We start from the raw sequence: 25,185 nt of genomic DNA, 5'->3' as shown, positions 1-25,185 counted from the left end.
AGCCAAATATGCTATTCAACTTATGACATAATTCACATGTAAACAAACTCTAGATCTGTCTCTAATAATTTATAAACAAGTATGTAAATACAAATGACAATTGGGAGGAGAGGGAATTAGTATTAATTTAGACTGTTACCTTGTGCTCTATTCTCTAAGTGTCCTTTTAGCAAAATTTGTTTTCTAGGAATTCCCCCTCTCACCGTGGACACTGACATCTATTTTCTACCTTATGTAATTATTTTGAACAGCTAACCTATTCCCATTAAGTATTGATCATATTCATTTCAGAGGTAGAATTGTCAGGATCTAAAAAGTGTTCCTGCTTCTTTTGAGGAATAAGCAAACTGAGGCTTATATTTTTGGTATTGCTTAAATATTGGTAAATTTATGATAAACAATTTACAAGTAACATACGGAATGACCTTTACATCCTGGATGTAAAGATACATTTTAAGGTCGATTTCCTAATTTTTAAATTGGAGTTTTGGGGTTTGTTTGTTTTTTTAAGTTTTTTTTGTTTTTTTGTTTTTTTTAAAGTAATCTCTACAACCTATGTGGGGCTTGAACTCATGACGCCAAGAGATCAAGCGTTGCATGTTCCTCCAACTCAGCCAACAAGGCGCCCCCTGGAGTCACAAGTTTTTTTAAAAAATATCTTACTCTATTAGGAAAAGATCTCCAGAGTTGTTAGCTCATTAACAACTTCATAAGCTTCAGCTAAAAAGTACCAGTTATATGGAAGAAAAAAATTGCTTTAGATCCGTTAACACTGGAAACAGATGTTACTTCCCTTGCAGTCAAACTTCCCAGCTTTTCAGATTTGTTTTCAAATGTTAGATTCTCTTAGGGAGTGCTTTGTTGCTGATTTATTTTATTATTTCATGGGTCCTTCCTCACATTATGTTAAGTTCTCAACAGCTGTCTCTCAAGTAAGTTTTTATTTTGAAAAAAAATTTTTACATCAAGCTACAACAACAATTAAAAAATAAACATTGTCCATATTTATGTATGGAGAATTCATCTTCCCAGATACCTTCAACTAATGTTTTAATTTCAGGAAAGATAATAGTGTCCTTCCTAAAAATCCAATAATTCCATCTTTTATGAAGTTACATAAATGTTAAACTTTTATAATTAAGATGAGGCTACACACATATGGAAAGCCTAAGCCTCCAGCTACTTCCTTTTAAAAAGGTTTGTTTTATCTTTCTCTCAGAAACCTCATTTAAAGTCAACTAGAAACTGATGTAAGGATAAAAGAAAATACCTACTTAGAAAATGCCTGAGCACAAACTTTCTTTCCTTCAGAAATACCAGCTCTAAGCAGAAGAGACATTAAAAGCAAGTACTGTAAGAAAGAAAACTTAGCCCTCATAGGTAAAAAAAAGAAAAAAGAAAAAGAAAAAAAGAAAGAAAAAAAAAATCTGAGACCATGCTTCATACTGTCCATTGTTAGATGGTAGCCTTCAGAGCAGGTCCTTTACAGAAAGTTTTCTGGAGTTAAAACGCAAGCATATAACCTACTGAGCACTCCTACGGTTTCATTATGTTTTACACAACAATGTTACTAATAGCAATAATGTGTGCAAGGCAGCCCATGATTTCTTAGCAAAACTAATGCCAATAAACCAAAGAAAGATTCTAAGGCATACTGTAACAGGTATTTTAAAGTTTTTTTTTTTTTAACAATGCTACATTTAGAAGGAGTCAAGCCATGCAGTGCTTTATAGCTTAAGATTTCAATGTACTTAAAAACAAAAAACAACACCTCTCAGCCTTCAGAAGACAGCCATATTTCTGCCTCTCCTGAGCTCTGGGAGAAGCAGTGCTCCTTGCAGACCCTTAGGGTAATGCTTTCTGAGTCTGCCGGTTGGTACCAATTCAACCAGAACAGGAGACTTCCCTCGACTTCCTTCTTGGGAGGCAAGTTAAATTCACTGAACTTATAAAATGTGGTACCTTTTAGTACTGGTAGTCTTACGTATAGCAATTCAGTTCTTACTTTGGAAATCCCTGCACAGCCAAAGTCATTTCGGAAAAAGTTAAATCTGATAATAAACATTTAACTTCACTGTATTTCCCTTTTCTGGATATCAGGTTGCTTCTCCACATGAACTGGAAAAGGAGGCAAACTCTTTTATTCTTTAGACACTGGAAAATACTTTGCACCTGGGCACTGGCTGCTTAATGAAGATTAAGGCTTTTAAAAATAGGAAACCTTTTTGAAGATTACAAAGTGAAGGGCATTTAAGTATTTTTTGGATATAACTGCCACAGCAACTACCAAAATTAATTTAAGATACATAACAAGATTACCTCTAATTTTACCATTACTTGTGATTTATTACCCATTAAGAACCCTGGAAAAGCCAATGATAAACAATTCCTGAAATGATAAATCATTCAAAATAGGGAAGAATCCTAAAATTTGATTAGACTTTAATATATCATGGCAAGATATAGGCACAAGCTAAATATGTAACTAGTGAAATCCTTAAAAAGAATTTTTATTTTCCTCTAAATAGAAGACTTGGAAGAAAACCAAGGTATTTCCTAAGTGTAGTAAATACTGGAGGCTTGTCCCAAGGGAAGTCTTTTTCCAATCTCTTGCTGCAATGATTATAACACTAAATCGAGCGAGGAATATTAATGCTTGTCATTTATATGTCACTAAGTTTGCTTTCTTTTAGGAGGAAAACTTGGTTAAGTTCTGCCACATCAAGACTCTTGGACAGCTAGCTGCCGCGGCATTACGCTTATTAATTACTGATGGACTCCATGGAGTTAATCAGCCTTTAGGCACATGTTCTGGGGATCTAACAGATGGTATGAAAATTCACTGCATTTTATTTTTGTAATTCTAATATACAAACACACTGATAATAACAGTTCTTAGAGAAAGAGCCAGAAATAGGCTAAGCTTTTCTTTTAAATTTCTGGCATTTTGTTAATTGAAATTAGATCTGCGTGTTACTTGAGTGTCAACACAGCCCTGTTCCTGTGCAGGCAGAAGGCAGCAAGTGAGGTGGTGGCAGTGGGGGTAATAGTGCCCACTAGTGGCGGGGGGGGGGGGGCTGCCATGCTGCCCCGCTTGGCTACATTTTCTAAGTGGGGGGCTGAGCCACCCTGGTGGGAGCACTCACCGGGGTGTTGGACTGCTCCGTCAGCTTTTGCTCCCACATCCTCAGACGTCTTTCCCTTTCTTTGAGTTCTTGCTCTTTACAGCTGAGGTCCCGTTCGAGTTTCTTCAGCCTCTCGAGAGTTGCCTCGATTTCGCACCTGCACAGGGATGACTGGTTTAAGTCTCAGCTTTGCTCAAGAGTTAGTAAACGCTTAGTGGTTCATCAGAATGCTTAATCACTGTAAAAGGCTAACATTTGCGCTTTTATTTTTCACCAGTTTTATTGAGATCTAATGGACCTACATCACTGTGGAAGTTTAAGGTGTACAGCATACTAACCTGAGTTACACATACTGTGAAATGATGACCACTATAAATTTCGTTAGTATCCATCATCTCATACAGAGAAAGCAAAAAAAAATTTTTTCTTGTGATGAGAATTCTAAGATTGACTCTCTAAACAACTTTCACATATATAATACATTAGACTATAGTCATCGTGCTACACATTACATTCCTTGGACTTACGTATCTTGTAACTAGAAGTTTATGCCTTTTGACCACCTTCCTCCTATATGCCCTCCCCCCCAACCTCTGGTAACCGTCAATCTGATCCTTTTTACCTGTGAGGTTGGGAAAACGTGCTTCTAAACCAAACAGTCAACTATCAAAGAAGAAAATCTGTCATATCCTGTAAAATCAACAGGTAGTTTCTAGTTTGGGAAAAGAAGTTCAAAACACTTCTTTAAAATCACCTCTTTAACGAAGCACTGAAGACCCCCTGGGGTAGAGCCTGAGCTACAGAGCTGCATCCTGGGTTAGCTAGTTAGGGAATGCTGACCTTCAGGTAGCCCTTTACAGTTCAGAAAGCACTATTACACAGTATCTCATCTTATTCCTGTAACAGCCCCCAGAAACAGGTACTAATCCCATACAGATGGGGAAATGATATTCAGGTTAGGTGATCCACACCACATCACCAGTAAACTCACGTTCGCTTATTCCCTAGCTGGGTGCCTCAGTCAACTGATTAACTGACCCAGTTTCCTCAGCTCTAGGGGGTGATGATTATCTTACATCAGGGTTCCCCCCTTGCCTGATCCTAATAACTACCTGGGCAGCTTGTTAACAAATATACAACAAAACACAGATTCCCAGGACCCTTCTTTAGGGCTCATGATTCAGTAGGGCTGGGTGGGGCCTAGGAATTTCCATTATTTAATAAAAGACCCAGGTGACTTTTATAATCAGGCAAGTGTGGGCCAGATGAACTCTACGATTCTTTTCAAAGTCTAATCATTTTTTTGGAAGTTCCCTCCTTAGTCTCAATAGGCCAACCAAGCTCACCCCTTGGAATTTGTCCAGTTCTAGGAACCCGTCCTTTGTAGAAAATGAACTGTTGACATTGCTCAACACAAGCTGTCTTCCTTCAAGGCTGTCACAGTGTGTAAGTCTCAGTTACGCTCTGAGAGCTGGAAGTGCCTTCCCTTGGGTTTCTGAAAGGCCTGGAAGCAGCTGATGGCTGGAGGTTAACTACGTGCTGCTTCCGGGTGCCACTGAGCCACACCTGCTGTACCCATGGCATGAGGCTGGCTGGGACCCTGACTATGGAAGGTACTGCCCCAGACCTATGTAACCCAAATCTGCCTTTTAGCTCCAGGGAAAATTAGAATACACGGCCATCTCATTCCAATGCCCTTGTGGATGAGAACGAAATGAAAACAAAAATGCTATGGGCATTAACTGGCAACATCCAAGACAGGGAGCAGCTACTGAGGGGGGTCTGGATCTCGGCCCGGCACTTTGCTTCCCTGGCTGTCTGAAAGGTACACCTTGGCGCCAGGGAGGTAGCAAGTGAGTGTAAAAGCATCTGCTGTCAGCGCTCCAGCCCTTTTCCTGGTGCCATTTGAAAATGATAGAACGATAGAGTCATACTACATACCCTAAAGAAAGGCACTAAGTCAGCAATCTTTCAGAATCATGACTGTCCTAAAATCCAGATTGTATATTTCTGGGTATTTCTGACAAGAGTATTATGCCCCTTCAGAGGTGAGTTTGCGTTTATTTTCCAAATGGAGGACTGAGGGGGAAAAAACCACTGTGGGAAACCTTAGGTGAAACTTGTGTGACGAAGGAAGGACGGACGAGCCACCCTGGGAAACGGAGGGGGTGAGCGGGTGATGGGAGAAGGCTGCACGCTCCGTGGCGGACGGCCGGGGCCTGGGGCTGCGGTTGCGGTGTGCTCAGTGCTTCAGCCCCGCCGCCCACACCCCTGCCAGAGGGACGGAGCGCGCCCAGACCGTTTGGTCGGGGTACACGGCCAGCACATTCGAGTTCCCTCGTAATTTAAGCCACATTTCAGCTCTGGGAGCCGACTGTGATTTTGAGCCCTTCTGGAAAACAGATCAACAGTTAAGTAAGCTGAAAGCTGCGACACAGGGAACCAAACACTGAGTAGAATGTGCTTCCTCAACCCATCTCCTCAGGCTCAGCACTTCCAGCTCTGCTCCCCCAGGCGCCCCGGGTCTGCAGGGAGTGTCGGATGCAACGCAGACCCCAGGGGGGCATCAGGACAGCTGCCCCCCTCGCTGTTCCCTGTGTTGCCCATGCACTGTTTTGCATCAAAGCATCTGTTGATGTGCCTGTATCACCTTCCTGTTCGATAAATAAAAGTGTTTTAAAAAAGTGTTTAGTTGATGAAAATTATGGTTTTTTTCTTAACCCAAATCTAACTAAGGTTGACTTCCCCTAGTATCAATTCTCCATATGCGAAAAACAGAGTGAACTGGAGTTCTCTTTTTAAGGTCAATTTGTAAAAACAGCCATATTATACCTGACGATAAATAGGTAGTATGTATAGTGTATAGTAATGTTATATATTAAATGATTGGTGCTAATATCCAAATTGCAAAGGTTACATTTTTTTATCTGTTTTTTGTTTTTAACAAGGCATGCCACAGCGAGAGTATTCTGATCACCAAGGAGGACTACAACCAGCAAAGTATTCTGACAAGAGGCCCAACTCCGAACACGCCATCCAGCACCACAGAGCTTGCTCAGTGCGGATTACCACGGGTCTGGAGACAGTCACGTGGGGCAATGAAAATTGCAAACATGACCAAGAGGGTGACACATTTCCTGTTCTTAATACTCACTGCTATTATTGCTAATAAGTCAATAAAAGGAGAGACAAGCTGAAGATATGATGAACAAGGAAATGCCTGACAGATTTCTTTCCTATCATCTAATAGGTCAAAAGAAAAAAACATAGTTTATGTGGTTGTTAATAACCTAGTTTTAAAAACAATTTTAAGAACCATCTAATTCTCTAAAACAGGATGTTTCATCGGGTCTATGTGTAAGGAAGCTCTACCAGAAAACAAGCGTTTGCCAGAAACACCAGATTTCCTACACATGCTTTTGGCCCTAGTCACGTGGTTTCAGACACCAGACAAAAGGGAACAGTCTGAATGTGTTGTTCTTAGAAATATCCAGATGATCTGACAAAGCATTTAATTCTTTCTAGTATGTGGCATAGAGTAGGATAGTTGTTTTGTCTTAATCATAACCTAAAGTAATCATGCTCTGTAGTATTTCTCTTTGCGCAAAGGAATCGAGTCAAGTGAACTCCGCGTGCTAGATGAGTGGAAGGCTTGGCACCGGCCATGGGGGTCCAGGAACAGCACCGCATAGACTGTGTGCCCCGGCAGGCCTGTGGGACCAGACCACGTGGGTTCTAGCACTGGCTCTGTCTTACACGGTGTGATCTGGGACAGGTGACCCAACCTGTCCAGGCCTCAGATTTTACATCTGTGAAAGAAGTTAGGATGGTCATGTGGATTAAAACAAGATGATCCAGATAAAGTACAAGCATCTGGTAAGAATATAATGAATGACAGCTGTGTGTATTGTGACTCTAACATCATTACTACCCCCTATGTTTTTAACCAGTTGCCAAGTTCAGTTAAAACAGCTCTACGACTTCTCAGACTAGTTTAGTGGTTCAGGTAAAGATAGGTATTCTCTCACCAGCCCTCAGGATTAATTAGCTCCTGAAGGACAGCCAAGGAAGAAGCCAGCTAGGCAACTGCTTGCTTTTTACTAAAAATACATTAATGTACTACCAATGTTATTTTCCTCATCTTTTCATTGTGAAGCATTTAAAAAATGTATTATTCAACTATCCAGGTTTGCAGGACATAAAGATCTCCAAAGAGAAACCACTCTCTCATAATTTCATTATCCAATGGTAATACTGGCCTTTTGATACTTTTCTCTATGTGCACACAGCATATACACATAAATATGTCTATTTTACAAAAAACCGGAATCATTCCAGTCATACTGGACCCTAGTGCCTCTATTTTTAAATCATCTGTCAGATCTGTTATATCATGAATGGCTCCATCTATTCTGTATATGGAGATATTATCAGTTTTTAAAACCATAAAAACCACAAAAACCCCAAAATCTTTTTATTGTACTTTATGCCATTCTAGTTTGCAATTCTAAACGACGCTGTGCTAATAAGCAGGTGTCCATACATTCTTGCACAACCTTTCCATTTATTTTCTTAGAGATAAAATGGTAGTGTTGGAGGGGTCTGAAAGGTAGTATTTTCACCAGCAACATACTAGAAAGTTTATAATGCTGGATATTTTCATAATGTAAAACTTTGCCAATCTGGTAAATGAATTATGTTCCCTTATAGTTACCTGATTGGTAAGTGAGGTTAACTATTTTTCATATATTTATTGGCCATTTGATTTCCCCTTTTGTGAAATGCCTTTCATGTCCTTTAGAATGGGACTATAATTAAAGTATTATTTTAGACAGTAACTTTGTCTACTACAGCGGTTTTCAAAGTGTGATCTGGGGACCCATGAGAGGTTTTCAAACGATTCAAGAGGTTAAACTGTTTTCAGAATAACATTAAGACATGATTTGCCTTTTCAACTCTCATTCTCTCACGAGCGTACAGACTGTTTCCAGAGGCTTCATGAGAGGTGGCAAAGCCACAGGCTGAATGTAGAGGCAGGATTTATTGTTTCTTAAATGAATCAATAACTACATATTTACATTTTTTTCTCCATTCTCATTTTGAGTGTGGTAAATATTGACAGATGTAACTCACTGAAACAAAATCTCTTTGTAGTCCTCAATAATTTTTTAGAGTATAATGGAGTCCTGAGACCAAAAACTTTGAGATGTGCTGAGCTATTATATGGGGGGAAATGGTTGTCGAGCAGATGGCCTTTGCGTTGGAAGTTCGTGACGGCTATTGCTTTTGGCCATAGGGAGCTTTTACATTTTTATATCGAAAACTTACCAACTCCCTCCCTATATTCTGATATACAGTATCTGAGATACTACATCTCAAGGGTATCAGTAGTAATGTTAAAATCCCACTGATCTTTTGGAGAACAGATCAAACAGCTTCTCCCCAGGAAATCCTCTTATTACCTTGTCAGACTAGATTAGATTTCATAGTTGTATAGTCTCACATGTCCAGTACTTCTCTGTCATCATACTTATCAAGAGTCCTAAAACGTTACTTGTATATTTATATTTAGCAGTTTGACATGAGACACCCCAGTCCATGTGCACTGGGGCCCTTCTGCTCACCGCCACAGCACCGGACAGGAGCACCTTGCCGCGGCAGAGATTCAGGCACTATCTGAATGAACGAATGTCAGAGGCACACTTGTCATAGTCAGCAAAGTAGCTTACATATTTATTTTCCCTTGTGTAATACCGTAATGTCTTTTAATATTACTACCACCGTGGTGTTTCCTTCCTCTAGTATTTATGGAGCCACTGCTGTGTTCAAGGCACATTCTAGATGCTGCAGTTATAGTAATGAACAAAAGAAATTATCTGACCCGTTTACATTTCGGCCAGCGAGACACAGATTAAACAACAGACTACAGAACTAACTTATTCATTCCAACAGCAGTCGTGGCTATGAAGGAGGTGCTCTCAGGGCACATAAAGTGGAACCTCATCTATCTAGGGTCAGAAACATTTCCCTAAAGACATGTTATTTCAGTTGCTCTCTGTGACGAATAGGAGCCAAGCTGGATGTGGGTGTCAGGGGTGGTACGCCGCTGAAAGGGATGAATTTTATACAGAAGAAACTGCATTTGCAAGGACTCTGCATGAGGAAGAAATACGCATCTGTTGAGGGACCAGAAGCCAGAAATTAAGAGGCAGAACTATGCTCCTGAGGTAAGACTGCTGAGGTCAAAGCACAAAGGGTCTCATGAGTCTTGTGAAGCATTGGCCTTTGTACTAGAGTAATCCCCTACGTGGATTTAAAAGCGGGGTCATCTGATTAGATTTCCACTGATCTTGTAGGCAACATTATTACTTGTTTTGTTAATTATTTAAGTCCAGAACAAAACCCGTCATACCTACACTCAAGCAGACAGTATGACTTTTGTTTCCCTAAATAAAAATCCATTTAACTCACTGGCCCTGGATAGAGTTCAAAGGAATAAAAATAAATAAGGTTATTGTAAAACACAATCAAACAGAAAGCCCAAGGAAATGTCTAATCACAGGAGTTAACAACGCCATCGTTTTCAGAGTACATGCAGTATTCCCTGGGCATCAGCAGGTGGCGTAAGGCATCGCACTACCACGGAGGCTCTCAAGAGCGGAGAGAAGTTACTTAAATCTCTGCTGCGTCAGGGAGGAATAATGTCAGCTCCCAAACATGCTATTTATATTCCTGCAGCACGTGACCCGGCTCAACTGTCTCATCCCAGGCTTGCTTCTTCCACTCACACAATACAATTCTCTCATTACTAAGTTTGTTTTACACTTGACAAAATTTAATAGGATTTATAACATCAAAAGTTTTCTTTTAAGTGTTTTTATAGTCTCCCTACCCCCTCCATCAACAGATACAGTACTCTGCAAATCCCTAGGCAAACAGTATTTTTATTTCTCACTGGACAGATGCCAAGGCTTCCTAACACAGCGTGTAATACAGAGAAATGTCTGGTAACTATCTTTTGTCTCAGAAGATGTGATTTCAATATTCTTTCCAAATACTTAGATATATGATAAGGCAACAAGCTTAGAGGATTGCTTTTTTGTTTACATATGAAAAGGAGGACTTATTAGATGTCCAAAAAAATTTAACATAAACAACAAACAAAACTCTAAGTTATGCTTAGAAGTCAGGACTGTCCTCAAGTTCACTGGTGCTCTTCTTCAGTGAAGCTGGTCATGGTCTTTCAAAGCGAGAGGTCATGACTTGGTACAAGGCTTACTTACCTCCACTCTGCCTTGTTGTGCAGGAATGAGTTACACTGGTCGGGAAGGTTAGTGTCGTTTGACATGGACTCCAGAATTGAAATGATTTGCTTAAAAGATGGCCGTTTCTGAGGAAGAGAAAATAATCACTTGCTGGGACTTAAGAAAGCAAGTCTTGAAGAGAAAATCCACAAGCACAGCAATAAGCTCGACACACCACAACAAAATAAAATGGCCCACAATGTCCTGAGTTCTCTTACAACTGTCAGACTGCTCAGGTTGAAGGGGACCATATTCCTTACTTTCAATAACTTATAAGAACAGAGTCAGATGTCATTATTCTATCTTGTGGCCTAAGGTTGGAATGACAGCTTTTCTCCAGGTAAGGAAAGTACGAATTCTCTCTTGGGTCTGATTAAGGACTCCTAAAAGGGAAAAGGCAAGTCCTTTAAAAACCTATGGGATAGAGCACATTTAGGAAAAGTTAACGGTAGATTCTGCGTGGTAGGGGTCCTGGTGTTCACCATTAAGATTCTTTCACCCTTTCTGCAGGTTTCAAATTCTTATAATAAAATGTTGGGGAAAACCCTAGCTAATCTATGAGAACTAATACAATTTCCTCAACCACTTGCTCAGAGAAAAATTCCCCAATTTTCAAGCCATCTTAACTTCATTGTTCCCAATGTTTATTCCACATCATAACCCATTTGGAGCCGTGAAACTCTAAGGTACTGTTTACTAGAAATGATAAAGCAGCGGTTAGCTGCATTTCTTCAGCCAGCAGTAACTGTACTTGTCTGTCTCTTTAGACTCTAGCCAAAGCTGAGACAAAAGGTTAAAACAAAAATGGAAGAAAGATAATAAAAGGATGATGCACATTCTCTCTTCATCATGCCTCATAATTATACCATTTCTGAGCAAATTACAGTTGCAGCAATTAAAACATGCATTTTAATTTAGGAGCACAAAACAAGAAGGAACAATGTTGAGGTGGCTTGCTCTCAGGACTTGAGTGCTTCCTACATTAAGAGGGATGATTTTTCCATTTCTCAGGAATATAAATATAAAACTGGGATATTTATTCTGAGTTCTGCCTTCATTGCACTCTTAAGGGAATGTGTGCCTGTGTGTGTTTTAAGTAGAGGGCGTAAGTATCTGATCCACATTAAAGCGTTCTAATAAAAGAAGTAAATGCCTGAAGTAGGAAATTTGAAAAATACTGTCTTCTTTTAACTTTATTCCCATTTAATTCCTCCTACTGTGTGTCACTGTGTGAAAGGAAAAATGTTTGAGCTGTTTGCACAGGAATTATATAATAAATATAGAATTTTCATTTTGCATGGAAAAGCAGGAGAGGCTAATGAATTTTTAAAGAATATTTTTCCCTACATTTAATCATTCTTGAAATAAAGTAAAACTCTTGAAATTAGGTGACAAGTATCCCTAGAAAAACGTTAATTTTATAGGTAGAATATACTCTCAGATGGAAATTTCAAAGTTAACATTTTAAAAACAACAATGTAGAATTTTGTGGTAATTATAGCTAGGATCACCTATTAAGCATCTATATACATTATTTGTTAACTTCATTTTTTTTTTTAAGATTTTATTTATTTGACAGAGAGAGAGAGAGCACAGATAGAGTGGCAGGCAGAGGGAGACGGAGAAGCAGGCTCTCCGCTGAGCAGGGAGCCCAATGCGGGGCTAGATCCCAAGGGCCCTGGGATCATGACCTGAGCTGAAGGCAGACGCTTAACCGACTGAGCCACTCAGGCGCCCCTTGTTATCTTCATTTTATAGATAAGAAAAATCCATCTCAGAAAAGTATGGATTGCCCAGTATCACACATGAAGCAAGTTTCTGAATCAGGGGCAAGGCTCTTAAACCCTCCAATGTGTTTTATCACATGAGGGTAAGATGTTACTTCCTATCAAACTCAGGGCTTTTTTGCCTTTTTTTTTTTTTTCCCTATTTAGAAATGCCATTTTAGAACTGGAAACAATACCCACCTTTACTTCCTTCTTCTCTTCGATACAACACTTTGAGCACCTGGTGTAAGCCACTGGCATGACCTGACATTTACCCAACACCAGCTTTCTCTTGTATTCCCTTCCCCCTCCTCACTGCAAAAGAACATTTTTCTACAGGTGAGCCGAGTATTTTCATCTATGTTTTTAAAGCATTAAGGGCTAGGGAGAAAAAAAGAAACGAAAGTGTTTAGCCAGCAATAGCTCTCTCTGTATGCACAGGAGTGGCATCCACGAGAGCTTGAACTGCCACATACTTACAGCCAGAGAACTAAAATGTGCCTTGGTCTGGCTACTTCAGTCAACACACTGGGCCTCTACTTACTATGCATGTGTGAGGTGCTAAGAGCAGCTTCGTTCCCTCAAAGAGGCTGCAATCCATGTAGGAAGAGAGATTTGAAAAATACAACCGCACAGGGTAAGGCAGTAGCCCGGACTCTGGTTTAGGAAAAGGAGGACAAAGTATGGGCTGGGGTAAATAGAACAGCTAGGGAAGGCGGGCCAGCAAAGACCTCAGGGAGGAAAGAAAAGAAGAGGGCATGCCTAGGGAAGGAAGGTGTGTAAGGCCTGACTGGAGATCAGCCACAGAGAGCACTGGAAATGTGGGGTGTATACTTAAATACAGGGGGGCTGTATTAATTGTATCAGAATAAAATACCTTGAATTTCGGAAGTAAAAATCAATCTTAAACTTTCTTTATACTTCACCTGGCTAGAACACAAGATGCCACTCGTCCTAAAGAAGGATAAACTTGCTGCATGTTAAAGACATGCCAGCTTCATAGCATCAACAGCAGGCCTAATGTCCTTTCTGTGTTAGGTGTTTACACTATTATTTAATTAATGCACCATAAATGTATATTCTTAGAATTTTAATTAATGAAGTACAGTTTCCGATTAAGAAATTCAAAACCTGCTTTGCATACTGAAATATAATTGCAATTACAGAGAATCTAGTTGCATTAATCTAATTCAATGCAAATAATTTCAGGTGAAATTTTTATTTAAGTAGCAGAAAAATACTGCCAAAATGACTATATATGCCACAATGGACACAACTGGTAGGAAGAGTATGGAGAAGGTAGTACGATAGCATTTTAAAAATACAAATGTTCTAGAGCAAGCCTGTAAATGGCTGAGTATATTTTCTGCTGGATTAGCTATAAAGTGCAGGCATTTCTCTTAAAGCTTAAAAACCCCATATTCTGCAAATCACACACTAAAATAATAGGACCTAGGGGCGCCTGGGTGGCTCAGTCGTTAAGCGTCTGCCTTCGGCTCAAGTCATGATCCCAGGGTCCTGGGATCGAGCCCCGCATCGGGCTCCCTGCTCGGCGGGAAGCCTGCTTCTCCCTCTCCCACTCCCCCTGCTGGTGTTCCCTCTCTCGCTGTTGTCCCTCTGTCAAATAAATAAAATCTTTTAAAAATAAATAAAAATAATAGGACCTAAACAGAGGCAGGGCAGACCATGCCATACCTATGCAACTTTGTCATGGATGCTAATAAAAAGTGATACTAAATAAAAACACTAACAGAATTTAAAAATGTTAAATTCTTTAATAACAAACAATACTAAGTAAATATAAGACTCCCCTTTTAAAAAAAAAGGGTGAAGGTAGTTTGATGAACAGGGGTGAAAGCAAAGATTAAGGCTGCTGGTTCTCAGGTCAAAGGTGACATGTGCAAATCCGGGAAGCCCCCACAACAATCTCCTCGGAGACAAGGCACCGGCCGGGCCGGGCCAGCCAGCAGGGCGCACACGGGGCAGAGGCCTCGCAGATCCGCGCGCCCGGCTGCTCTATCGGCTGCGCTACCGTACAGACCACTGCACTTGGCGTTGAGCTGTTCTCACGTGGTGGGGCGGAGCCACGTGCTGCGTCACGTGTGTGATTCGGCGGTGAGGACTCCAACTTAGCGGTTGTGCGTCCTTCCCACTAGAGAAAGATGCTGTGTGTTACCCGCATGCATTCTCCTGGGGGCCCGATTGGAACGGGGTTTAAATTAAGGAAGAAATTCCATTCCTGTCTTTGTTTTTAGATCTCTATTTAAAAAGTCAGTTTGCAATATATCTATTTCCATGAAAGAGTGGACAAATCTGAACGATAGAATTACAGTTCCTTTCTTGGGTCTGTCTCTTCTTTGTGTTTAATCTGTGAGGGTCTTTTTTTACTTTCTAACTTTCTATTATGAAAAATTTCAAACAAACAAATGTAGAGAGAACAATGTAATGAACCTCCATATAGGTGAGTGTTTCGGGCGGCAAACGGGGCACTAATCGGGGTAACCCATGATTGGGTGGCGGCCGCGTGCTCCCCTGCGCCCCCCGGTGGCCATGCCTCCCAAAATCGAGGAAATCAAGGACTTTGTGCTCACGGCCAGGCGAAAGGACGCCAAATCCGTCAAGATTAAGAAAAATAAGGATAACGTGAAGTTTAAAGCTCGGTGCAGCAGACACCTTTACACCTTGGTCATCACGGACAAGGAGAAGGCAGAGCAACTGAAGCAGTCCCTGCTCCCAGGTTTGGCAGTGAAAGAGCTGAAGTGAACCCAGCCCACTGATTTGAACTGTATTCAAGTTTTAAAAATTCTTAGGAAAAAAAAAAATGAACCTCCATATACTTATCACTTGGCTTCAAAAATTATCATGGCCAATCTTGTTTAATCTACACCACCATCTATGTCCTTTCATTTTATTTTGGAGTAAATCCAAGATTCGCCTGTCATTTTATCCATAAATATTTCCGTATGTATGTAAGAGTCTTTTAAAACGATCTTTGCAGGGAAAGGAAATGGGCCTTCATGCTCAGATGTGCTACCCACAGGAAAGTCCACATTTTGGAATGTCTCCAACTCTGTTGTGATGGCTTCAAAACAGCATGAATCCGAACAAGGAGTATGTACCGAGTTTCTCCAGAAGGGCTACCCTGGGGGCGCCTGGGTGGCTCAGGCGTTAAGCGTCTGCCTTCGGCTCGGGTCATGATCCCAGGATCCTGGGATCGAGCCCCGCATCGGGCTCCCTGCTCTGCGGGAAGCCTGCTTCTCCCTCTCCCACTCCCCCTGCCTGTGTTCCCTCTCTCGCTGTGTCTCTGTCAAATAAATAAATAAAATCTTAAAAAAAAAAAACAAAACAAAACAAATAGAAGTGCTACTCTGGCCTGGTCTTTGGTTCAGACCACTTGGGCTCATTCTCCAGTCTCAGCATGTACTAGCTGTGGCCTTGAGCATTACTTAACTTCTGCATGCCTTGATTCTTCATCTGGAAAATGGGTGGAATAACACAACTTGTATCATAGAGCTATTCTGAGGAACAAATGAGCTAATGTACATAAAGTGCTTGGAATAGTGCCTGGCACAGAATAAGCACTGTGTGCTGGCCATTTTAGAACACGAAGGTGCAACAGTTCTTATTAAAGATTAAAAACAAAGGAATGCAATTCTTTGTTGAATCAAGAGTGCCAGAGAGGCTGTAAGAAAGAGCCAGTAATGAATTTCTAAGGATCAAGATAAGCAGATAACAACAGAAAGCCTTAACAGTCCATCTGGGGCTCACAGGAACAGCAATCTAGCTTTACTTTGTAATGACGCTCATTACCCTAAGTTTTAACTCAAAGCCAAACAAACAAGTGAAATTTCAGAATTCTGAATGACGACCAAAAAAAAAAAAAACCTGACTTAACATACCTTGGCATCAGCTTCCCAACACTGACGTAACAGCTCAGCAAAACTTCTGGGGCAGCTGCTTGGAATGGTTAATCTCTACCACAGAGAAGGAAAGACAACACAAGGATTTACTCATGAAGGTAAGCAGATCCTCACTGAAAGTTCATAAAAGAGTAACATTTAGAGCACAAACAGGTCATTAAATTTTAAGCTTCCATTGATTGATAGATGGCAGATGAGAATTTATGTTTAGATACATCGTATCTCTAAAGAGACTTTTAATACTGTTCTTCCAAAAAGGCATCCCAGTGGATGGAGAAGTCGGGTTCCGCACAACAAATACAATGAAACATAGACTCAAGTCTGAAGGAAACTACAGTAGGAGAAGGGCAAGGCCTAAAACCACCAATCTTTGCGCAGGCGGTTATGAAATAGGCACACAGCCCAGGCAGCTAGGAAAGCAGCTGGCGGTAGGCGTGACACCTCTGGAAACGTGTTTAGCACAGACCGTCCCAGAGATCATTTGAAAGAAGTGTGCCTCTTCTCATTGGCCAATAAGAGATTCTGGACATATGACTCATTATGGCTAAAGCACAAGGGCTGGATACGACAAAGATTACACTGTGAGCATCTGTCCTGTTCCAACATTTTACAGAAGTGCTTCTCTAGAACTTGCCATGCCCCTGGAGGCTCTTTAGATATCTATGGAGGCATTTTTGTTTTAAAGACTGGAGAGTTGCACCTGGAGCGGGTCAAGAATGCTGGACATCCTTCACTATGTTGGTAAATCTCTAAGTACTCCCTTGCACTCCACCAAACTTCAGATGCCCCCTGTGCAATCAAACAACGAGGTTTAATCATTTTTCTGGCTCTAGACTCTCTTTGATTTACAATAAACACAAAGTATATTTTGAGCAGATTTAAAATGCAATGAACTAAGAATGCAACTACCAAATAAAATAAATCAAGGGCAGATTGATCTTTGCATTATTCATAACCTTACCAAGATTTTTAGAAAATGTCACCTACAACAGCATTGCTCATGCTGCTGGAATCATTGATACAATTCAACTCCATTCTGCATTTGTAGCTGTTGAATCCTATTTATCCATAGGTACAAGCTCTGAAACTATTCCATTTTCTCCTCTCCTGCGGTTGTGCCTGCGCATTTATACACCGTAATACGTATTTATTTCTTCTGTGTACTACGACGAGAGCATTATGTTGACTTTAAAGTACAATGTGTGTGGGTAGGTTGTACTACATCTGAATTTCACTTCCAGCAAGTAGAGGGAGCATGAAAAGAGTTGTTATCAAGAGAGGCCTGGGTATGACGGTTGAGAACCACCGCACTAAGAAGTACTAAGAAGATTTATTATGCAGTATTGTTTACCAAAGAAGTTTTGCAAATAAAAAACTGAAACTGAACTTAGTTGGATTTGGGGGAGGCTACGCATAAAACTAGAAAAAGAGTTGCCCTGGCAAGAAAACAGATGGGGATCTGTATTTAGAATTACAGATAACCTTAAAATAAAAATAAACTAAAATATATAAAACCTGAAAGCTTTAAACAAAACAGCCCTCGCCAAATTAAAGGCTATGCTAAACATTTTTTTAACTGATTACATAGAAGAGAGGAGATCTGGTAAGCTGTACTCTTATTTTACTGTAATGTGAACTGGAAACCTTTTGATGAAGATCAAAAGGAAAATCAGGTGTTTATTTTTTAAAAATATTTGGCAACTAAGAGAAACAAAGTGATTGCGATTACTCAGCTAAATGCACCCCATGGAAATTTCTCATAAAAGGGAACATTTTCAATATAACTTTTTCACATTTTTCTAAGAACTGAAATGTGACCTGGATGAATATGGATGGATGTTAATCTTTTCTATCATCTTTTCTTACTGAGAAACTTCTTAGCTACTGCATCTGAGACATTATGAAAGAAGACATAATTATTTTAGATCATCTCATATGGTCAGATATCAGTTAAATCTAGACTCAGACACTAATGTAAGGGTTTATTTTGGTTTATTAAAAAGTACTTTAAAAGAAAATCGAAGTATTTAAGTCCTGTTTACAGAACTGTGGGCATTCTTAATGCATTAAAACATCCCGAAATAACCAGATATTAGCAACAGATTTAGCCGTACTACTTCAAACTTAAATATTTTAAAAGTTCCAAAATTAAAATGAAAATATTTCCCAACCACTAAATTAGGCATGACATTTTTTAAAAAGCATATTCTTTTTCTGCACCATTTTCTACATAAGATGCAAAAAATTACTTTTTGTCAGTTATTTTTTATTATCTTTTTTCCAAAATGTAGTCAACAATGGATTGAGGATTTCTGTTAATAGTTTGGGGCGCCTATTAAGAATACTTTGGTTAAGTGACTGACAATGCCCAGGTCATGATCTCAGGGCCGAGAGAGGGAGCCTGCTTAGGATTCTCTCTCTCCCTCCGTCCCTCCCCCTGCTCCCGTATATGTGTGCCTGTGCGCGCTCTCTAAAAGAAAAAAATTGTTTTGCTACTTAGAACAAAACATATTTTATGAGAATCTAAGTATTTGTAAAGATAGAAATTATACTGTCAGAATATTTTGAATGACCACTAATTCAGTTTTATAGAAATTACGAAGACAAACATACATGTCTATAAAAATTACAAAATTTATTAGTAATACCCTCCTAAAGGGTTCAGTCTTTAACAGTGCTTTATGTATCTAGTTTTAATGGGATTTACTATTAGGAAAAATTATATTAAGCATTTAGAAGCAAACACCTTCAGATATTTTTAGACCGTATTGATCTTCCTATAGATCCAAAAAGCAATCTAAATGGTGAAACTGAATAAGGTCGAGAGTCTGGTTAAGAGTAATGTATCAATGTCAACTTTCTGGTTTTGGTATTGGCCTATACCTGTTTCTCACCAGTGGGGGTAGCTGGATGAAGGTACACAGAATCCCTCCTAATATTTTTGCAAATTCCTGTTAGTCTATAATTATTTCAAAATAAAAAGTTAGAAAGAAAAGGTAACTCTAATATTTGGATATAGGTGCATTCTAGGGTGACTGGCTTACATTTAAAATGTATCCCTAGGTTTAAACACATCATTCTTTATTTAAATGAGGCCTGTTAAAAAAAAAAACAAACAAAACAGCTTGCTCTTTTCAACTCAAGAATCCAAGGTATTCCAAAGTAAAAATAAATGAAATAATTGGAAGTTGAAAGGATTTTGTAAATTATTTTTAAGTCAGAGTCTCAATTTTTCTATGAAATAAATCCTTGGCCATTTTTTCCAAGTTTTCATTTAAATTCCAGTTAGTTAATATACAGTATATTAGTTTCAAGTGTACAATATAGTGATTCAACACTTACATACAACACCCAGTGCTCATCAGAACAAGTGCCCTCCCTAGTCCTCATCATCCCTTTAGCCCATCCCCCGCCCACCTCCCCTCTAGCAACCCCTTCAGTTTGTTCTATATAGTTGAGACTTGGCAATTCTTTTAATGTTATGTCAACAGAATTTGTTTTGGTAATACGTGTCTACATTTATGAGATGAAATGAAGACTCCTTTGTGAATGATGACAATGGAAAGTACAGTTAAACTTAAATTCCATATTTTTGACAAATATTGTGCAGAGTGAGAGTAGACAGGTAAGTAGCCTTCAATACCCAATTTTCCTTAAGTTCAGTAGAAAGTTGAGAAAACTTGTTTCACCATGTGGGGTTCCTTGAACTTACTATTCTGCGTACAGAAGGGGAGGTACCTGAGTGGTCTCCATCGGTTATTAGGCGACTATCAATCAGGTCACACCACGGAAAAAACAGTACGTTCTACTCCAGGGAATCCCTGAGGAAAAGGGCGGGGGGGGGGGTTTACAGCCTCCTCCTGTACATGTTGAGGAAGTTCTCAAGGTTATTTATGGGTGATTCCAGCCCCCAAGCCAGCTATCCAAAGGCAGCTTCTAAATTCATTTTTCTTGTCTGCTTTAATCATCCTTGATGGATACTCATGTTTTGAAAGTGCTTTAGAAGCGCACCTCTTCTGCCATCCTTTAGATGAAATATTATTTTAAAATATTGTTTTTTCTTATACGTATTTGGAGGGTCCAGTCAGCTTTTAAAACACTTTCTTCTAATTTTTCTTAGAACAATGTAGAGGGGAAAAAGTTACATTGAGTGTTCCACTCCAAAGTCAACATTAGGTCAATTGTTTTCTTCACTCCCATTTGTAAACCCAGAACCAAACATCTAATCACCTCACTGGCAAGAGAAATAGAACAGAGACAAGCGGGTTCTCCTATCATGAAAATATCAGTTATCCTGTGTACGAGGGTCTGATTTAATAGCACACCGGGAATAAGCAGGACACTTAATTAAAACAGAACAGCTCCTGTGAAACACTGAGCAAGACACATTCTTGAATATAACTCCTTTTGCTTTTTCTTAAATTGGCAGCTCTCTCCCATCAAGTTCAGCTATCATGAACATTTCATCTGTTCTCAATAGCTCAGGAGGACAAATTAATAAGGTAGCGGGATTATGTGATCTAAACTACGGAAACTTGGTTTCTCTTAGTCAATAGCAGCTGTTTGGTTAATCTAGTCTGTTCCTGCACTCACATGGGGAGCAGATCAATCTCATTCTTTCATAGCCTTAAAAAGGGCCTATCTCCACGTATTCACCTTTTTGCAAATTATTTTATCCTCAGGTCGCACTCTTACCTTCTGCAGAGCGCACAGATCAGATCTGGAAAGGAAGCTCTGTGAAGTAAGGTTGTTTTGCATTGCAAAGACAACTGCGTGCTTCCATTACCGGATCTAAGTTCTCATAGTACCTTGATACTGGATGCTTCATCCTTATGCTGAGGATTTCCATGCCTGTGCATTTCAGTCACAATTTTAAGCCTTTCAAAATGTAGTTGCTCTCTTTGATATGAATGTACCACGTTCTCTGATGTAGGCTCATAGGTCCAACTAACTGAAAGCCTCAATTTGTGGGAAGAAGAAAAGCGAGGCTGGGGACACAGCACAAACGGTGTTTACGCCACTGAAGTTCTTTTGAAATGGAAAGGCTCTGCATGAAGACGGGAACAGTTACGCCACTGCCTCGCCAATTCCAGTGAGGAGCTCATCTTCAATGTAGTGTTCAACGTAGGTGGCAAAACTGTAATTTTTCCCTTTTTTGAAACTATTTTTTCTTCTTTTATTTTTGAAATTCTCATCTAAGCGACAGTTTCTTGTACTATAGTGACTCCTGCTGGGAGAGGTAAGTTGAAGTAGCTGAAGGTCTCTTACAGATATATCAACTCCCGGCCAGTAAAAAAGATGTCCTAAACGCAGGAGATGGAGTTAAACTGTTCCCCTACCTTGGACGCAATGGCTTCTTTCATCACTAAGAACAAACCCCTAGGTTTTACAATTGAGACTGAGAAACTAGTACAGTACTTGTACAATTTTTGATCTACAGCATCACGACGTGAAGCTGCAACAATTAGATGTAAAGGGTCCATTCATGAGGAATAACATCACTTTGACCCTTTGTGTTAGCTCCTACTGCTAATCTTTCCATAAGCGTGAACTTACTTTCAATTTGAAGAAGATGAAAAAGTCTTTTGCAAAACCCCAATACTGTTTTCTGATCTATGTACCTGAATGGAGAATCGTAGTCTTACCTCGTTTTTTTCCACTACAAGCCAAGCTACTTGTAATCCTTCCAAACCTTTAAAGGGGACCTCCCTTGTTAGCATCTCCCAGAGAACCTGGAACAAAAAGAAAATGGAATTTTTATTCTTGTACTTTATATTTTTGGTATATTACTGAAACTTTATCTAACACTTAACTGTATCCAATTACCAGACAAAACCAACCCCACCTGTAGAAACTTGGAAAAAACATATATATTCATGCCTAGGACTTCTCCCAAATATTATATATATATATATACACATACACACATATTATATATATATATATATATACACATTATATATATACACACACACACAGACACACAGACATACATTCATTTTTTGTTCATTTTTATAAAGAAAAAAAACTAGTTTAGAAATCAGAACATTTAGAGCCAGACTTATGAAACCAATGGGCCTACATAATTTATCTTGTAAGTTGCTAGAATTCTCACAGATTCCCACAAATTAGGTTTTATATTTTGTTAGTCAAACTCTTTCTACCTTCAATCACCAATAAATTTCTCTATAAGATAGTAACTGGGAATTCGACCGTATTTTTAAAGGATCAGTAATGGTCTGATAAAAAATATTGAGCCCTAAATCCAAATCACTGGCTAAACCATTCACCCCATAATGGTAGGTACTCGCAGAACTGTAACATTTAAATTTTGTGTTTTGGAGGAAGCTCTCTCAAAATGAGTTGGTCTAAGGGAGTCATTTTCTTCCACCTATAACATAATTTACTATCTGTTCTAAAATATAATAAACACTTTATGTTCATATATATAGGCTAGGTGTGTGTGTGTGGGGGGGGAATGTATGTGTGTGTTCATCTCTCTGCAATCCTTGAGATCAGCACGATTAATAAATCTGCACTGGTATGCCCAAAGAAAGCAAACTGATGCTAGGAATGCTGAAAACAGCCAATGATTTGAGTTTCATTTAAAATACTAAGTAATGGAGATTTTTACATTCAGTTAACTTTCTCGATTTATACAGATGGGCATCAAAATCTGAGTCTACCAATATTTTGTGAAGTGCAAAACAATTATAATTTTATCAATATTCATAACAACGACTATCATTTACTGAGTGATTATGTTCCAGATACTTTGTTAAACTCTTTACAGGTGTTGTCATGGTTAATATCAATCCCAGCGAATAGAAGTGATCCTCATTTTATAGATGAGGAAACTAAGGCTTCAGAAAGTCAAATAAACTTGCCCACAGCCACTCTGTTATCAAGTGGCAGAGCAAGAATATGAACTTGCTGCCTCACCCTAATGGTCAAGCTCTTCACCTGACATAAGTCTAGAGTAGGGAGGCTGCAGTGAGAGAGAATGTGACGTGCCATATTTCAGGTGTGGAGCCATGGCAGAGGTGACAAGCAAATGAATTCAGCAGTTTTGATTTAGATTGCTCTTGTTCTAAAAACAAAAAACCCATTTCTAAATAAGAATGTAGACTGAGAACATGTACTCTATTCAAGCAGGTCCTACAAACCTTTAACTCTGTATCCACTGTTTCCTCAGCCAGTGCTCAGTCATATTCGAATCAGAACATGCTAAATGAACTCTGGCTAATTAGCAGGAAAATCAGGGAAATTGGCAGATGCTGCTCAAGCAGGAGAAAAAAAATTCACTGAAGCCTCTTTGGGCTTTTAATCAAGTGTGTAAGGTACTTCTTTAGAAGAGCTACTGAATAATTCTATTTGAATCCCAGAAGTGATTAGGAAAAGGTAAGGGGCATCCCAGAAGGGGATGATTCTAGCAAGCACTGTAAGCAAAGGCAGCGTGAGGACCAGACCACGTATGCAATCACCCCTGAGACCCTGCCCGCACAGGGGAGAGGGATGGAGCAGCGAGAGGGCTGAGCAGGAAATGAAGCCCCTCCATTGCACGCCCTTACCACTCCCCTGGTGCTGAGGCTGGGGAGGCAGAGGGATATGCAGAGCAAGCAAACTGAGGAATTTGGCCTTCCTAAGGAGAAAGGGAACAGTGACTCAGCCTCAAATAAATCAAATGCTCCAGACCCCAAAACGTCCAGGGAGGTGGCCTCCAGCCCCCCGCCCCTGCTTTCTGACCCTGGGCTGCACGCACAACCCACTGCGCAGGCGCACACACAAAGGCTGACTGGGTTTTACGAGGTAAAATGCAAAACCAAGAGCTTGGGAAGTGACAGACAAAAAGATTTATGCCATTCTTTATTCCCAAATATTCAGTTGGAAAATAGCCCAAATCTACTAAGGTCTGAGTCCTGTTTCCCTGGAAAAATAAGAGTTTCGTTTTCATCCGCGTGCGGGTTGCGGGCGAGCCGCCACAGCCGAGGGGCCCCGTGCGGGCGGCGCACGTGCGGGGCGCGGGGTGCGGGGTGCGGGCGCGGCCCAGGCGCCGCCGGGGCCACGTGAAGTCCCCGCGTAAGCCCAGCGCCAGCGCGCGCCGAGTCCCTGTGACCGATCCCCCAGGTGCAGGAGTGTGGCAGAAAGCAGGCGCCACGAGACAGGACAACAGCGGTTTCTGCACTAAACAATGGCACTCGGCACAACACAGTCCTTTGTGGAGGAAGTCATGTGAAGGTCTAAAAATATATTAAACTAGGCCTGAAAACATCAGTGACGGGAATGCAGGCCAAACATTATTGTGATCTTTCCCCTTAAAAATACTTTCCAGCTCATTCTATCTTGAGACGTATTTACGTCTGAACTGTGCTCACAAGGAAAAATTTCTATTTTCAGTTTGCAGAGAAACTTGGACAAGGCTGTGTACTTTTCCTGCCCTTTCTTTGACAAACAATGGCAAGCCATTACCTGAGCCCGGATTGTTCTGGAACAGGGCTCACACACAAGCCACACACAGATGCTCACTCCTAAGCCCCTCTCTTCAAATTGTGGTTCTGGCTCAGAAGCTTCTGGGAAGGTAATCCTTTCTGCATTGTCTTTAGGACAGCTTTGTTTTTGAAGAGTGGCTAGGCCTTGTGTTCTCAGAAGGCTTGTTCTGTCAATGATTTTTGCTTTCCTTGAGTCTTTTCTTTTTTGTGGATAACATACTAAACACTCCTCTGGTTGCGTCCTTCAAGAGAGATCACTGTAAAGGGGTAGCACAATCTCCTCTCTTGTAAAATGGAGAGAGAAACAACTGCCTGCCCAGCAAAGTTTATCAGCTTAGAAGCAAGGATCACAAGATCCACTTCTGGCATTCACAGCACATTTATTTTAAGGCTGGCTAAGGCTGGTTGGTCTTGCCATGAGTTAAGAAGCAACACAGGTTTATCAAGTTGCGGGGGTGAGGGACTTCGATAATACTAGGGGCTACATTTTTACAGCAAGTCTGAAAAATAGAAAAATGAAAAGCAAAAATATATTAGGTGTTTTTTTTTGAGGTGGGTTTCAAAAAAGGACCACTCTTTTT

The 25,185-nt window shown here is 40.1% G+C and overlaps 2 protein-coding genes across 7 annotated transcripts in view; one reads left to right on the top strand and one right to left on the bottom strand.

Annotated features, from left to right (window-relative positions):
• MAP3K20 (mitogen-activated protein kinase kinase kinase 20) overlaps nt 1-25,185 on the bottom strand; it is a 186,931-nt gene that overhangs the window by 48,429 nt on the left and 113,317 nt on the right. For 5 of the 6 annotated variants that reach the window (XM_045868602.3, XM_045868601.3, XM_045868604.3 and 2 more), the window contains exons 8-11: nt 21,761-21,847; nt 16,095-16,169; nt 10,409-10,515; nt 3,147-3,282 (exon numbers count right to left, since the gene is read on the bottom strand). In XM_045868602.3, the coding sequence (XP_045724558.1) occupies nt 3,147-3,282; nt 10,409-10,515; nt 16,095-16,169; nt 21,761-21,847 (405 nt within the window). The remainder of the gene's footprint in view (nt 1-3,146; nt 3,283-10,408; nt 10,516-16,094; nt 16,170-21,760; nt 21,848-25,185) is intronic. The other variant, XM_064586691.1, reaches the window with a different exon arrangement.
• Nucleotides 14,728-14,958, top strand: LOC123839289 (large ribosomal subunit protein eL38-like). The gene has a single exon (XM_045868605.2). It carries the CDS (start codon nt 14,746-14,748, stop codon nt 14,956-14,958), a length of 213 nt encoding a protein of 70 aa, XP_045724561.1. The 5' UTR covers nt 14,728-14,745.

This window comes from Mirounga angustirostris, unplaced genomic scaffold, assembly GCF_029215605.1.
Source record: "Mirounga angustirostris isolate CCGP_5_RB_7025 unplaced genomic scaffold, mMirAng1.0.hap1 SCAF_3, whole genome shotgun sequence".
NCBI lineage: Eukaryota > Metazoa > Chordata > Mammalia > Carnivora > Phocidae > Mirounga > Mirounga angustirostris.
This window is presented reverse-complemented; position numbering and strand designations above follow the sequence as displayed.

Coding starts and splice junctions, on each gene's coding strand:
- LOC123839289 (XM_045868605.2), top strand. CDS start 14,746: ATGCCTCCCAAAATCGAGGAAATCAAGGACTTTGTGCTCACGGCCAGG.